Here is a 17,024-nt window from a genome sequence, read left to right as displayed (position 1 = left end):
CCACCATTGGCTGCCCTTCCTAGAAACCATGACAACCTCAGTGGGATTGACCGTCTTCAAGCTACTTTTGAATGCTACATTTAGGTCGGTCCTTGTGTAACCCCAAGACTCAAGTGATATTCCCCATGACTTCCTGATTCTTATTGTGAATACAAGGGGGCTGGAGAGATGGCTCAGTGGTTAAGAGCACTGTCTGCTCTTCCAAAGGTCCTGAGTTCGATTCCCAGCAACCACACGGTGGCCCACAACCATCTGTAATGAGGTCTGGTGCCCCTCTTCTGGCCTGCAGGCATACACACAGATGGAATATTGTATACATAATAAACAAATATTTAAAAAAAAAGTGTGTCAGATAACGGGGCCTTCACACTACTCTGCAGTACTTCATCCTTGGGTTGTTTCCTGTCGTTAGTTTGGATCAAGGTCCTTGTCAGCTAAGACACGGCATAGCTTAAATTACAGGTTGTGGGCAGATATTCACAGTATTTAAATTCCTAGGGAAAGAACATGTCTTCCTGAGTGGCTGCCCCCTTCCTTGCTTCAGATCAGGCTATGCCCAGGCTCTTGTCTTGCTGTGAGGACAATCCAAGTGTGTATATACACAGGGCATTGCCCACCTGGCAACGGTGCCTCTAACTGATGTTATATTTTGGGTCTTTGTTGATGGGGCAATGTAAAATCAAGGCGGCAAGTGATCGGTACACACTCTGTCTCAAAGCCTTGCTGGGAATCCACTATTTACCAGTTTTATAGGTCTTCAGCTAACTGCTTTGAGGATGGATGCCAAACAGAAGCATAGTGGCCAGGAGTCTTCAGCAGATTACAGGACAATAACCAAAAGGAAAATAGAAACAGTTTTCTACGAATGTTTTGGTGTATAAAATAAGGAACCAGCTATATAGATGGAAAAGAAAGGGTACATTTATTTTATGTTGACTAGGAGAGTCAACAGACTTTCTTTTATGCATTAAATTTATTTTCAAATTATTTTTAATTTAAGCATATTTGTATTTTGCCTACATGCATGTCTGTATACCATGTGCATGCCTGGTGCCTGTGAAGGCCAGAAGAGGGTGTCAGAGCTCTTAAAACTGGAGTTACAGATGGTTATGAGCTTTTATGTGGGTGTGGGGGATCAAACCCAGGTCCTGTGAAGAGCAACCTGTGCCCTTAGTCGTGGAGACATCTCCGCAGCCCCAGACTTTCTTTTCAAAGATGAATTTTTATTTTGAGTTATGTGCACATGTGCATGCATCTGTGAGGTCTGTGCACCTGAGAACAACGCCTGCAGAGCCTAGGAGAGACGTCAGGGCCTCCAGAGCAGGACTTAGAGGTGTGGAGACCTACATGGGTGCTGGGAGCCAAACTCCAGGCTCTACAAGAACAATCTGCACTCTCAACCCCTGCGCCATCTCTCCAGTCCCAGTCAGCAGATTCTAAACAACGTGCATGACAAACACAAAGAACACACACAAACAAACACGTATATGAAAGAGAAAGCAAAAGACAAAACGCTATGTGTATAACTAACTCTACAGTCTACGTACAAGTTCTATATGCTTAGCACTGGGTTCTAGCTAAGAAGAACAAGGTGAAGGCACAGCTTACACCCAGCAGGTATGCCACAGCTAGGGCTCCAGGAAGAAGGAAGACTTAGGTTCTGTCTGCTCCCAGTCTCTTAAAGAGCTATCTTACTGAAGGAGGCATGGTGGGGGCGGGGGGAGTGGGCAGCTTTAATTCCACCACTTGAGAGGCAGAGGCAGGTGAATCTCTAGATTCGAGGCCAGCCTGGTCTATAGCGTGAGTTCCAGGACAGCCAGGCCTGTTACATGTGTTACAGAAAAACACCTCGTCTGAGGGAACAGGGGGTGAGAGCTGTCTTTGCTGTCAGGTCCACTCCCATGCTTTTATGTTATCGGTATGCTGTTAAAATTATTCTGTTTTTATCAGGGATGGGTGGTATTACTCTCTTAAATGAAACTGAAATTTATGCCCTGGCAATGCTGAAGCATGCATAGGCAGCCCATATATGGCGGTTCTGCTGAACTTGACCATATTGGGTTCCATATGTCCTCATAAGTTGATGAGGATGACTGACCAGGTCTCTTCCTCAACAGAGCCCCAGATCTCATTACAGATGGTTGTGAGCCACCATGTGGTTGCTGGGAACTGAACTCAGGACCTGTGGAAGAGCAGGCCGTGCTCTTAACTGAAAGACCCTCCACGAGTGTCTTTCCTCTGGGGAGACCCTTCCCAAGGAACAGCGAGACCACTTGTACGGATGCAAACAGCAAGAGGTTTATTCAGATACACAGGTACCTGGAGCAACAAAGTCTCTCGGAGGACTTGTGTGCCTCCAGGTCAGAGTAATGGGTTTATATATGTTTTGGGGAGCAAAAAGCACGGTACAGAAGCGAGAAGCGTAGTTACAGGGTTTTTATTGGTTAGTTTGAATGTGGCCGAGTTCAGGTCGGGAGAAGGTCCCTAGTTTCCGAGAATTCAGATATGGGCTGCCTTGGCTCTTATCTAGGGCAGACAGGGTGTCTTCTCAGTGTTCCTCCCCGCCTGGGACAGACGAAGCCCAGCCACATTCTCGGTATTCCTCGTTCCTCCCCTGGCCCAGCCACAGGTGTCTCTATCTCGTTTTGGCAGCTTCTAAACTGCCCTTTGTTCAAACCCTGAATATTCAGTACAAGCCTTGTAAAATGGCGTTACCGGTGCTAAGTCGTTTAACAAGCTGGGCGGGGGGGGGGGGGGGGTCTTTTATCTGGTGCTAAGCTGCTTAGCAAGCTGGACGGGGGGTCTTTTATTCCCCCAAGTCTTATGACTTTGAATGGAATCTTCCATTCAATTGCTTTAAGTGGATTCGGGAATCTCCAGGTCAAATTGCCTAAGTTGGTGATACTGTTGAGTTAACACCAGAGCCTGTATGACTGATAATCTGTCTTTCATGAATTGGACCAACCAGTTAAGGATACAAGGTCCAAAGAGTAAGATTAGGAAGATGATAATTAGGGGTCCCATAATGGAGGAGACTAAGGTGGTAAACCATGGGGACCGATTAAACCATCCTTCAAACCAACCTTGTCCTGATTCAAATAATTGCTGTCTTTGTTTAAGTCTTTCCCTGAGCTTGGCCATGTTATCTCGCACCAGCCCAGTATGATCTGCATAGAAACAACATTCCTCCTTTAAGGCTGCACATAACCCTCCTTCCTGCAGGAACAAGATGTCTAATCCCCTTCTATTCTGTAAGACTTCCTCAGAAAGGGAAGTTAAGGACTTTTCGAGGGCGCTGATTGATTCTTCCAGAGCTTGGAGGTCTGTATGCATTGCTTGCTGTAGTTGCCTAAATTGGGAGGTCTCCATCAGGGCAGTGACCCCTGTTCCTACCCCCGCAGCGATACCTCCAACAGTGAGTCCTCCAAGCAGTAAGGCTAATGTTAATGACATCGGCTCTCTGCAGGGTCGGGTCATACCCTCGAAGTGGCTGTAAATGTATTCTGGTTCATGGTATACAATTTTTGGCCACAATTCTATCAACACACAGTAATCAGAGACCGAGTTAAGGGCCTGGGTGGACACACATGGTGTCAAACCTGAGTTACAGGCCCAATATGTTCCATTGGGGCCTGTCAAGTAATATGAGCCAGGACTGATTTCCTGAGTTGAGTTGCATAGAGCCTGATGGGTACTGGGGATCGTTCCAATGCAGAGCCCTTGACCTGATACCTCCGACAAGGTCAGTTTATGTTGTGGCCCCGAGGCACATGTACTTGGGGCAGTAGTTTGGTTAGTGAGGTTTCCTGTAACGGCCATCCCCTCATAATATGGGGGTCTCGAGACCAGGCATAACCAACATTCTTGTGTTTTACTGGGATAAGTATAATTGAGAGTCAGGAACGCTCCTTGCACCAAGTTGAGCAACCTGTCCCCAGTCCCCGACTCGAAAGAGAATTGACTAGTGGAGGCCTTGGTGGTGAGACTCTGGGTGTTAACATTAGGCAGTGAGGTGGTTGTTAGGATATGGGGGAGGGGTGCCGGGGGCTTGACCGGCCTTGCTTGGGAGGATAATCGCTGTTCTGTCAGAACCTGGTTTGGCCCAACAGGACGGGTTATTATATCAGCCTTGAGCCTAATCTTAAAGGTTATTCCCCTATCTGTAGAGGTCATATACCATCTGAGGCCCCAGGTGTACCCTCTCTGCCATTCAGGGGCCGCTTTACCTGATTCCGTGAATGAAATGTTGAGGGGTAAGCAATATCCAGTGGAGCAGACAAAGCCTCCGGGACTGCGCATGCAAGGTTGTCCATTTCCCCGTCCATGAGGCTTTTCCAGCCTCGTCTTACCCGGATTTTGTCCCATGAGGACGATGGGTTCCAGTACGCACTACCCGTAGTTTTACATCCCCAGGCGGCACAATAGTAATCATCATATCCTCCACAGTGATAAGCAAAGGTGGGGCTTCTCCCATCTCTGGGGCAGACATAGAAGTCATGAGAGGCTAGTGTACATCTCTCTTCCGGGGAAGCACATCCCACAGGAATGGGTATGTAAGCTTACATTCTTCCGGTTACAGAAGGCATTCTTACTGATAAGTTGTGGGCCTCCTGTGTTATTATGTCCCAGTCATTTGGTCCTGCAGCTAACTGGCAAAAATCGGGTGTGAGAGTAGGCCACCAAGTGTTAAGTGCATGGTTGCCCTGAATTTCCCAAACAATCTCTCCACTTGGGGACAGGACTTGCCATTTTAAGGAGTACGTCTGGTGTGGGCTCCCCCCTAGGGTTGCCCCTACCAGTTCTAGCAGGGCCCAGAGAGTAGTCAAGGGGCCCCACAGGTGAGTCTTAGTTTTAACGGGTTTTGGGTGCACTGGACTCTCCACGGTGGGGTCGCAGTTGGCTCCTTCTCCTCAGGGTGATGGGCTGTCTTGACGTGGGAGGCGTGGACCCAGGTGGCGATGCCATCAACTTTCAGCGCCATGGGGGTGGTCAGCAGTACGGTGTATGGTCCCTTCCAGCGGGGTTCTAGGTTTTTGGTCTGATGTCTGCGGACCCAGACAGTGTCTCCTATCTGGAAGGGATGTGGTACCACCGGTTTGTCCAGTTGTTCCCGATAGGCTGCAGCTAATGGCCTCCAGACCTCTCTCTGGACAATCTGCAGTGCCTGTAAATGAGCTTCCAGAGAAGGGCTGTTAGCAAAATCAGCAATATTAGAGTCAAAGAAATTAATGAATGGTGGAGGTGTCCCATATAGTATCTCAAATGGGGTGAGTCCATGAGGGCCCGGCGTGTTTCGGGCCCGGTAGAGGGCTAGGGGAAGGAGGAGCACCCAGTCTCTAGAGCCAGTTGCAAGCGTTAATTTGGTCAAAGTCTCCTTGATGGTTCTATTCATCCGTTCTACCTGCCCTGAACTTTGGGGTTGGTATGCACAATGTAATTTCCAATCAATCCCCAATAGCTTGGCCACCAACTGACTTACCTGGGAGACGAAAGCAGGTCCATTATCAGTGCCCAATACCTGCGGCATGCCATACCTGGGAAAGATTTCTTCCAAGAGCTTTTTAGTTACAACCTTAGCAGTCTCGTGCTTGGTGGGAAAGGCTTCCACCCATCCTGAAAAGGTGTCCACGAATACCAATAGGTATTTGTATCCATATTGTCCAGGTGTTATTTCGGTGAAGTCAATCTCCCAATGAGTTCCGGGGCGATGCCCCCGTACCCGGATCCCTGACCCCAACTTGGTCTTTCCTGCACTAACTTGTGCACAGGCCTTACATTTATTTGCCACAGTTTGTAAAATATCGTCTCTCCCCAGCAAGTAATAAATGCTCTCTTCTCGGTCCAAGAGGGCCCTCATCTTTTTGGGGCTGAGGTGAGTCAGTTTATGTAAGTGGGTGATCAGTTCATAAGTCTGTTTCATGGGCATGACGGGCTTATTTTTGAATGTCCAATGCCCTTTTTCAGGATCGTGCTTGCCCCCCCATTTTTCTTAGAAGATCTATGTCCTCTTGGCTATATGGGAGGGGGCAGCGTGGAATGGGTTGGGCTTTTCCTGGGGCCAAGGGAAAAACTTGGGAGGAGGGGATTATCTTCCTGAGTTCCACCTCCCGGGCAGTTGCATCTGCCAGTCGATTACCCCGTGCCTCCGGGTTGTGTCCCTTTTGATGCCCTGGGCAATGGATAATGCTCAGTTTCTGAGGCAGAAACAAGGCCTTAAGTAGGGCTAGGATCTCGGACTTGTTTTTAATTTCCTTGCCTTCCGAGGTTAGCAACCCTCGTCTCCGATAGATTTCTCCATGGAGATGGGCTGTGGCAAAAGCATACCGGCTGTCTGTGTAGACATTGAGCTTCTTACCTTCTGCCATCCTAAGCGCCTGGGTTAAAGCGATAAGCTCAGCTCTCTGGGCTGAGGTCCCTGATGGAAGAGCCTCGGCCCAGATTACCTCCGTTTCGGTGGTCACCGCTGCCCCAGCTCTCCTCTCCCCGTTTTCCAGGAAACTGCTCCCGTTCGTATACCAGGTGAAGTCAGAGTCCCAGAGGGGCTGGTCCGTCAGGTCCGGTCTGGTCCTGTGCATTTCCACAAGGATTTGAAGGAAATCATGGTGCTCTGCGTCTTCTGGCAGGGGGAGCAGGGTTGCCGGGTTCAGGGCAACCGCTGGTCCGAAGTGTACCCGGTCTGTGTCCAGGAGCATGGCTTGGTAATGAGTCATGCGAGCATTAGAGAGCGAGCGGTCTGGAGGCTGTTTGACTAGAGCTTCTACCACATGAGGCGCTAGAATAGTCAATGGCTGCCCTAGAGTCAATTTGCCAGCATCTTTGGTCAGGACCGCTATTGCAGCCACCATCCTAAGACAAGGGGGCCATCCCGAGGCTACCGGGTCAAGTTTCTTTGAGAGGTATGCCACGGGGCGTCTCCAAGGGCCCAGTCTCTGGGTTAGGACCCCTTTGGCATAGCCCTGTTTCTCGTCCACGAACAGTTCAAAGGGCTTAGTCAAATCAGGGAGGCCCAAGGCGGGGGAGATCAGCAGGGCCTCTTTGATGTTCTCGTAGGCCTTCTGTTGGGCCTCTCCCCAGGTGAAGAGGGTCCCTTGTTTAGTGAATGAATACAGGGGTGCTGCCATTTCTGCAAAACCTGGGATCCAGAGGCGACAGAATCCTGCCGTCCCCAGGAATTCCCGCAGCTGTCGGGGGCACTGGGGGACGGGAATACTCGTAATTGTCTGTTTGCGGGCCTCAGTCAGCCATCTCTGCCCATCTCTTATTTGGTAGCCCAGGTAGGTAACTTGCCTTTGACAGATTTGAGCCTTCTTTGCAGATGCCCGATATCCTAGGCTCCCCAGGGTTTACAAGAGAGCTTTGGTGCTTTTCCTGCAGTCCTCCTCTGAGGTGGCTGCCAGTAAGAGGTCGTCCACGTATTGGAGTAGGATCATAGCAGGGTATTGAATTCTGAAATCAGCTAAGTCCCTATGCAGGGCTTCATCAAAGAGCGTGGGGCTGTTCTTGAACCCTTGTGGGAGCCTAGTCCAGGTTAACTACCCAGATATTCCCAACTCTGGGTCTTTCCATTCAAAGGCAAAGATGGGCTGGCTCTTGGGGTGTAGCCTCAAGCAGAAAAAGGCATCCTTGAGGTCTAGCACTGTGTACCAGGTATAGGTTGGGGACAGCCCACTCAGCAAGTTGTAAGGGTTGGGGACTGTGGGATGGATGTCTTCCACCCACTTATTGACTTCCCTTAGGTCCTGCACTGGGTGGTAATCCCCCGTCCCTGGCTTCTTTACTGGGAGGAGGGGAGTGTTCCAGGGAGACTGGCAGGGAACCAATATCCCCTGGTCCAATAATCTCCTAATGTGGGGGCGAATTCCTTGGTAGGCCTCGTGGGACATGGGGTACTGCTTGATCGATATAGGTGTTGCCGTGGCCTTTAGTGGGATCATTAGCGGTGCCTGCTGCAGGGCCAGTCCCATACCCCCCGTCTCTGCCCATGCATATGGGAATTTCTCCAACCAGTAGGTCATCATCAGATTCTGGGTTTTTTCAGGTTCATACAGTCTGTATTCATCTTCTAGATTAAGAGTTAACACATGTAAAGGTTGACCTTGGGGCCCAGTAATGCGTGCCCCCGTCCCCTCAAAATATATCTGTGCCCGCAGTTTGGTGAGCAAGTCTCTCCCTAGTAAGGGGTACGGGCAGTCAGGAACAAGCAAGAAGGTGTGAGTCACCTTACCGGTTGCCAGCTGTACTTTTCAGTCCGTCGTCCATCGATATCTTCTTCCTCCAGTGGCCCCCTGGACCCAGGCTGATTTATCACTCAAGGGTCCCGGGGCATGGGTTAACACCGAATGCTGGGCCCCGTTGTCTACCAGAAAGGTGACGGGTTGCCCCCCAACATCAAGGGTTATCCTGGGCTCAGGGGGGGGGGCTCATGACCCCGACTTCCCTAGTCCTCCAAGGTCAGCAAGGAAGCCTGGGGTTTTGGCTTCCTTGGTCCCCTTGGTCTCTTAGGACAATCCTTAACCCAATGTCCTTTTTCTTTGCAGTAGGCACATTGGTCTTTGTCCACTCGGGGGCCTCTTCGGTCTCCTCCCTGTCTATCCTGTCTCTGTCCTGAAACTACGGTGGCCAACAATTTACTAATTTCCTTGTTTCTCTTGCGATCCCTCATGTTTTCTCTTTCCTCCACCTCCTTTTTGAGCCTCTAGTCTCTTTCCTCCTGAGTCTCTCGCTTATTGAAAATTCGCTCTGCTGCCGGGCGATGGTGGCGCACGCCTTTAATCCCAGCACTCAGGAGGCAGAGGCAGGCGGATCTCTGTGAGTTCGAGACCAGCCTGGTCTACAGAGCTAGTTCCAGGACAGGCTCCAAAGCCACAGAGAAACCCTGTCTCGAAAAACCAAAACCAAAAACAAAAACAAAAAAAAAAAAAGAAAATTCGTTTTGCTTCCTTCAGCAAATCTTGGAGTGAACTCTCTTTAAGATTATCAAGCCACTCAATTTTCTTTCTGATATCTGGGGCTGACTGCCATATGAAGGACATAGAAATGTTAGTAGCCTGACCTGGATCCTCTGGATCATATGGAGTGTATATGCGGTAGGCCTCCTTTAGCCTCTCAAGGAATGCTGAAGGTGACTCCTCGGATCCCTGCATTACCTGCTTAACCTGGGCCAGATTAGTGGGATGTCTAGCCGCACCATGGAGACCTGCTATGAGCAACTGGCGATAGAGGCGTAGGTGGTTCCTACCTTCGGCCATGGTAAAGTCCCAGTTGGGACGCTCCAGGGGGAATGCTGCCTCGATCTCATTGGGCAGCTGAGTGGGGTGACCATTATCCCCAAGCACATTTTTTCAGGCTTCTAGGAAAACTCGCTGTCTCTCCTCAGTGGTTAGCAGGGCCTGCAGCAATTGCTGACAATCATCCCATGTGGGTTGATGAGTTACTAGAATAGACTCAATCAAAGAGGTTAGCATTGAGGGATCCTTGGTAAAAGATGGGTTGTTATTTCGCCAGTTGTAAAGGTCAGACGCTGAGAAGGGCCAATATTGAAGCTGGCCGCTCGGTCCCGCACGCAGCGGAAAAGCCCAGGATGTGGAATCTGGCTGCTGCTCTCTGCATCCTCTCAGTCGTCTGGCCATAGGGGAGGGAGCTGGTTCGACCGGGAGTTCCGGTGGCTCAGCCTCCCTCTGCTGCTGTTCCGGCCCTGGCTCCTGATAGGGAGGGGGTTCTTCCATCATCAAATCTACCAGGAGGTCCTCCCCAGGAGGCAGGACCGGGGGTGCCCCCAAAGTTTTCTTCTTCTCTGTTGAACTCTCCGCCTGCGTGGGTTTCATGAGGGCTAGGTAAAGGGAGGATTTGGTAGGGGACCGAGCGGGCGTGGGGAGCAGGGGTAGTGGTGGAAGGGTCAGGGCAGAGGGAGCTGCGGGAGGGCGTTTGGGGGTAACAAAGGGTTTGACCCACGGGGGTGGGTCATAAGCCATAGCTTCCCAAGTGACAATATATGCCACCTGATCCGGGTGTCCGTGTGGCCCTGGATCTATCACTTTGGTTTTAACCTGTGAAATGATGTCAAGGTTAAAGGTCCCGTCCCATGGCCATCCTACATTGAAAGTGGGCCATTCAGATGAGCAGAAAGCGACCCATCTCTTCTTGTGAACGTCCACGGATTGGTTTTTGGCCGTGTCCTGGACGTGTCTCCAGTGCTGTAACGTAAGACTTAAGGGGGTGGTAACAGACTGTCCCATTGCCTCAAATAGGACCACACCGAACACAGACCCTACGAATAGCAGACACACACCGAGACAACACAATCTCGCAGCGCGGCTTCGGCGCAAAACCGAAAGCAAATGCTCAGATGGAGACAATGAGAGTCCGGACCTCTCGTCTCCCAAAAGAACCACGTACCCTTCGGACAGCGGGGGTGCCCCAAAAAGCCCGACTTGGGTACCGGGGTTCAGTGAATACGGATGAGCCAAAAACTTGGCTCCAAATGCTCCTGGAACGTCTTCCAGTGCTGCGGTCGGGAGTTCCTGAACCCGTCGGTTCCTCCACAATTCCGCCCAAATACCAGATGACACAGCTGGGTCGTACGGACGCGGTGCAATGATCACAATGACAAACAGTGACGCAGAGACAAACACAACAGAGATCAATCGCTGGCCAGCTTACCTCCCGAAAAAATGGGTCAGTGGTCCCTGGGCGGGGGGGGGGGGGGTCTCCAAATCCCGGACGAGCCCCCAAATGAAAGACCCTCCACGAGTGTCTTTCCTCTGGGGAGACCCTTCCCAAGGAACAGCGAGACCACTTGTACGGATGCAAACAGCAAGAGGTTTATTCAGATACACAGGTACCTGGGGCGACAAAGTCTCTCGGAGGACTTGTGCGCCTCCAGGTCGGGGTAATGGGTTTATATATGTTTTGGGGAGCAAAAAGCACGGTACAGAAGCGAGAAGCATAGTTACAGGGTTTTTATTGGTTAGTTTGAATGTGGCCGAGTTCAGGTGGGACAAGGTCCCTAGTTTCCGAGAATTCAGATATGGGCTCCCTTGGCTCTTATCTAGGGCAGACAGGGTGTCTTCTCGGTGTTCCTCCCCACCTGGGACAGATGAAGCCCAGCCACATTCTCGGTATTCCTCGTTCCTCCCCTGGCCCAGCCACAGGTGTCTCTATCTCGTTTTGGCAGCTTCTAAACTGCCCTTTGTTCAAACCCTGAATATTCAGTACAAGCCTTATAAAATGGCGTTACCGGTGCTAAGTCGTTTAACAAGCTGGGCGGGGGGTCTTTTATCTGGTGCTAAGCTGCTTAGCAAGCTGGAGGGGGGGTCTTTCATAACCATTGTGCCTAATATGTAAATTACCGAGGGGAGTAGACAGACTACCTGATCGGCAAACAGATGAGGAGAGGGCCATGAGCAGATAATAAAAGGGGAGAATTTCCAAGATGGCTGACTTCCTTGACCTCCTGACTTGAGACAAGAGATTGACAGTTTAAAGCAAAGGCCTTGTGGGATTTTTGCTCCCAACAAGCAAGCAGGTCCCCTGGCTCAACAAGTCACACAACAATTGCTGGCCAATCAATCATCCTGTCTTCAAGCTGCCTAACCTGAATTATAGGAGGAAGACTCTCCAGAGACATTTAAACCCCCAGCCCCCAAGAAGGAGCTGAAATTGTTGCTTTTTTGAATCCCCCCCCCATCTGCTTTGCAGAGGGTCGTTTTCTCTGTGTGTCTGCTACGTGTGTGTTTATCACCCACGACAAACAGCTTTCTTCAACTGCTGATTCTGTCTGCGGTGTCTGAGATTTCTCCTCTACTACCCGTTGTGAATTTTCCTGGCTTTCAATTCTTTAAGTTGCAGCAAGAGCAAACCTGATGGAGACCCCTAGACGGCAACACTATCAGAGGAAAGCGTGCAGGGGAAAAAGCATAGTTTAGGAAAAGCAAGGGTACAGAATTGTCACATTTCCAGACGCCCACACGCCCACTGAGACTGAAATGTGTCCTCTGTGGGTGAACTCTGATTTACTCTCACTAGGGTCGCTCTGTCGCCATCCGGCTTCAGGAATGACTGTCACTCACGGGAAACATGGAAGCAGTCAATTCTGTAGGCAGTGAGCCAAGATGGCCACCAGGGGGCAATAAAGGACCAAACTGGAACTGTGACCAGGCCTCTGGACTAGGAAGGCAGAAATTCACATCAGCTTTGGGGGGAGGGGGAGATGACCCAGGAAAAAGATCTCCTCCAGGTTCCAAAGGTTGAGAAAACAGGAGAGAAAGCTGCCCAGAGTCAGCCCTCTCCTAACCCCCCTCATGCTTGTGAATCTGCCTTCAGTCGTCTCCGAGAGACCTGGGACCTTTCCTTGAAGGCTGCTGCTGAAGCAAGGATCTGCCCTACATATGATAGCCCTGGCACACACGGCAGCTAGCACCGTGGAGAAGGAATAGCACACACTGTAGGGGCTTGAAAAGTTTAAGAAAAACACCCCATAGCAAGGCACCCACGGGCCCAATCAAGCTTCTTGGCCTCTAATGCTAAACAAAGCCCAACCCTCCCCAGGGCTCCAAGGAAGCCTGACAGACAGGCCCTGCCCCCATTCTGCCTCCTGACCCATTCCTGTCTAGCCCTGCTTGGAGCTGCGGGCTCTCTGCTTCCTTTGGTGATACAGAGTGCTACAGCTATTTCTTTATGGAGGGAGGGAGGAGTTTCCAGAATCTCACCAGAAGACAGAAGGTGAGCAGGCCTCCCACTGAGCTTATACAAACAGCCCACAAAGGCTGGGCAAGGGGAGAAGGCAGTGAGGTCACCAGCAAGGTGCAGCATGGTCTCCAGTGATGCACTCCAATAATTCAGCTTTTTTGAGTCATTAACCGTACTCCCGTGGGCTTCTGGGGGATTATGAGCAACCCAAACAAACCAACAGGTCCACCAATCCAGACTTGGGTGTGATCCTTCCTCTAGTAGCCATCATCTTTAGATGATTTAGCATTAGAGACCAGCCCTAGTTACCCGACTTCAGTTCTAGGCCTGGTGTTCCTAGATCCTCCCTGTCTCCTTCAAGAATGAATAGGCTGCACGGATTACAAAGGAGCTAGAATGTTCTATTCAAAGGAAAACAATAGTACGAATTAGAGAAGGGTACATTATCAAGATTGACAGCAACCACACGACTGAAGGTACTCAAGGGTCCAGGATGTTGATTGGAGCTTTTTGCAACAGGGACTAAAGGGGGGGGGGGCTACATTATACTAATTAACTATACTAAGGTCATAGTTTAAGGTTAAAGTTTGGGTGTTTTCTATTTTGATTGACAGATTATTATGTAACCATTTCCCACTGTGTGTGTCTCTTCCCATAATGCACCTGTTAATCATATGCATGATCAATTATATGCTAGGTATGGTAAATAGGGGATGGTAAGTTTGCTTGACTGCACATGTACCCCAAACCAGTTCAAGCTTGATTGGCCTTTTTCCTCTCATACCTGGCATTGTCTGAAGACAAGCACACAGACTCATCTAGATTGGGTGGTGGTTAAGGGAAGAGAGCTCTACTGTATTGCCCAGTGTGGCATGCGCATGACTCAATGCAAGCAGTGGTCCTAGGTTGCGTTAGGTTACAATCGCTAAGTGCATTGTTCAGAGAGGGGTGTGCACAGCCCATACCAAGTAGAGTCCTAGGCTGCTAACCTATTCTCTATGCTTGCCTCCCCCAGTTTGTTGACGTCTCCCCAAGAAAAGTTAAACAGTATATGGAAATGTCACTCCAGTGATGTCACTATCCCCAACCTCAGAGAAACATCTAGGTTTGATCAGAGAGTTGTCCTGGGTGGGTTAATGTTGATGGAGGGAGAGCTCATTCATCTTCTTTTGGTTCCTGAGGCCTAAACATGACTAGCGGTGGGGAAGAGCCGATCTTCCCATGGTGCTCAGAGTCACCTGACTGGTCAGCATCACCAGCTTTGGCAGTATTTTCGGGATTTGTGGAGGTCAGGCAGGACTCGGAAAACACTAGGACTGGTCCCGATGGCCAGCTCCGTGGGGTTTCTTCTCTCTGGTGTCTGGGGGGGGGGGGCAGCCTTTGCTGGACAACTACAGAGCGCCCTGACAAGCTGCAGTGGCTCTATTGGCACCCCAGCAAGGAGCTGCTGGAATGTTGGGGCCCCTGCCCTGGACCTGGCGAACTGTTGGCTATCCTCCATGTCAGGAAAAGAAGCCACCCTGGCCTGGGCCTGCACCCTCTGCCTCTGCTCCTTCCTCCAGGGCCTCCCCCAATCCCTCTCTGACCTTGCTAAGCAGAATTCTCCATCTACCGAGTTCTATTTATTTGACCTTGCATGGCTCTTTCTGCCACATTCTGTCTCTGCTCCTACCCCCACCCCAGCCACCCCAAAGATGCTCCCTGGGCCTTATTTGAGCTTGGTTCCTTTCCACCAGACTAATCAGTAGTGACATCTCTCTGTGGCAGGGAGCCACTGGGGCACAGAGAAATTATTCTCATTCATCGTTAAGTTACCTTAACAAATGTTTACGGAGCATCCGGAACATGCCAGGCTCCGAGCTGCTGTCAGGCAGCCCCAGAGACAGGATTCTAACTCTTACATCTGACAAACTAGCAGTGATGGATGGAGAGAAACATTATTAGAAACAAGGAAAGGGAGATGCAGTTTCAAACTGTTCTCAGCAGAGGCAGGAATTGACAGTCACCCTGGAACCCGAGAGAAGAAGGCGCCTGGTAGTCAGAGCCCTAAGGGCTTCTCATCCCTCGGAACCCCGCTTCTATATGTGAGCAGATACAGCAAGTGCAAAGGCCCCAGGGTAAGACAAGGTCACTTTTCAGGCCACTAATGGATAAACAGTATAAGAGTGAGGCAGGAGATGGAATTTTGAACTTGACGTATCCAAGTCACACTGATGTCTCCACGAAACCCACCACACTGCTATCTCCACCCAAAGACTCCATTCTCCCAGCACTCAGGGCCCCAGTCTTGCAGTTAGCACTGGGCCTCTCCTGTGTGCCTTAGCCTGCCTTTGGCAAGTCCGGTCAGCTCCACTGTCCTCTGGGGTCAGACTACTTCCTCCACCTACATGGTGGCCATCCTAGCCCAAAGCCCACTATGCCCTCTTCACCTGTGAAGACGCGCCAGCTCACGTGGTCTCACTCAGATGGTCCATACCTCCTTCCGAGGGCAGCTCAAGTGAACCCTGTGACCGCGAAATCCTCACCTACTGGGACTCTCCTGCATGCCCTTCCCTCATCCTGCTGTGTCTTAAGTACACTCTCGCCTCAAGGCCTTTGACGTTGGTCCTCTCCTGCCACCTTCCCTGGCACACACACTCCGTGTGTCCTCCTGTTGTAAAGTCCTTTCTGTCTACGGAAAGCCATGTTGATAAGAGAGCCTGCTGTGGGACAATGGTTTTACCCTGGAAATATCTGTTTCCTGTACTTGTTTAATAAAATGCTAATTCACCAGTAGCCAGGCAGGAAGTATAGGCGGGACAATGAGAATAGGGGAATTCTGGGAAGAGGATTCAGCAGTCTGCAGTTGTGTTCCAAACACAGAGCAAGCAAGATATGACTGCTTCGCTGAAAAGGGAACTGAGCCACGTGGCTAACATAGATAAGAATTATGGGCTAATATAAGTTATAAGAATTAGCTAATAAGCCTGAGCTAATGGGCCAATCAGTTTATAACTAATGTAGACCTCTGTGTGATTCTACAGGACCGGGTGGGACAGAAAACCTCAGTCAATAAGACCCCTCTCCACCCAGCTCCCCATCCTCTCCTTATCTACATGGGACACTTCCTTTTTCTGTCCATAGTTGTATGACAGGTATTTGCCACCACCTACTCTGTTCTGTGTGCTGCTATGTCGCCAGCTCCTGGCTCTGTGGTGCCTGGAGTGGGGGGGCCAGGCTGCTAAGAAGATCGCAGCTTGAGTTAAGGAGTCCAGAGTTTTAGCAGTCCAGAAGCAGAAGAGCCACTGAAAGCTTCTAGCGATGAGCTGAGATCTGCTTGCGTTTGTGTCCAGGATGGATGTGATGCAGAGGATGGTGGAAGCCCAGGAAGGAAGGAAAACTGTGCAGGCTGCTAACGTCCTCCAGTGACTCATCCAGGGAGAAGCTGGTGACCAGGGCCAGAGGACTCTGTGTGCGGCCCAACCCTTGTGACTGACCCTCAGACCAGTAGAGCGCTAAGAATAGACCACTGTGCTAACTCTTGAGCAGAGACAGGAGGAGGGCAGTACACATTTACTTCTTGAAGATGAGAGTCTGAAATGAGCTACCCATACACCTCCCTGTGACAAAAGTAAGAACCACACAGCTAGCACACACTGCTCTCGGCCAGCCCCGCCCCTCACACTCCCACACTCTCCAGGTGTCTAGCACTGAGGCACGTTGGACTCTCTAGAAGGGATGCTGAGACAAGGCATGGAGCAGGAAGTTTCTATCAAAAAGGAATACCTGTGGCAGGAAGTGGGGCAGAAGCAAGGCTATGGAGGAGGAACTGAACAACAATGGGGGGGTAGCCGGGAATTCCACATCCAGATCTACAGGAGTAGGAGAGAGGGACACTGGGCCAGGCTTGAATTTCTGAAACCTCAAAGCCCAGTCACCTCAAGTTTCTCCCACAAGGCCACCTCTACTCCCACAAGGCCACCTCTACTCCAGCAGGGCCACACACTCCCTATGGGGCTATAAGGGCCACTTTGATTCAACCACTGCACTGGCAAAGGTGGAGATAGGCTAGTGCTGTCTCTAGCTAAGACCAGTCCCAGAGAAGGACAACAATAGGGTGTTGTCATTAGAAATATTATCAACGCCTAGGCCTTGGTAACCCCAACATCTAGACTAGGCTGACTATCAGTCCTCAGTAAGTATGTCAGACTCGGGGGACAAAAAAAACCCAGAAAGATTTATTGACTATGGCCACTTTGCAGAAAGAAACAGAGAGGTCCAGGGACTGCACTCCCTCAGGGTGTGAGGTTTAGTTTTAAATTGAAGACAAGAGACATGCACAAACATTTCTCCTAAAG

At 50.4% G+C, this 17,024-nt stretch overlaps 1 protein-coding gene across 1 annotated transcript; it reads right to left on the bottom strand.

Annotated features, from left to right (window-relative positions):
* Positions 1-4,822: 4,822 nt before the first annotated feature.
* Positions 4,823-10,235, bottom strand: LOC121444927. The gene is given in 4 exon segments (XM_041646874.1): positions 4,823-5,975; positions 5,977-8,417; positions 8,420-8,727; positions 8,921-10,235. Coding segments are annotated over 4 exon segments (5,217 nt in total).
* Between the last annotated feature and the right edge of the window lie 6,789 nt (positions 10,236-17,024).

The sequence above is a fragment of the Microtus oregoni genome, unplaced genomic scaffold (genome assembly GCF_018167655.1).
Source record: "Microtus oregoni isolate MIOR12 unplaced genomic scaffold, Mior012 000148F_ref0000004, whole genome shotgun sequence".
In the NCBI taxonomy this organism is placed as follows: Eukaryota; Metazoa; Chordata; class Mammalia; order Rodentia; family Cricetidae; genus Microtus; species Microtus oregoni.
This window is presented reverse-complemented; position numbering and strand designations above follow the sequence as displayed.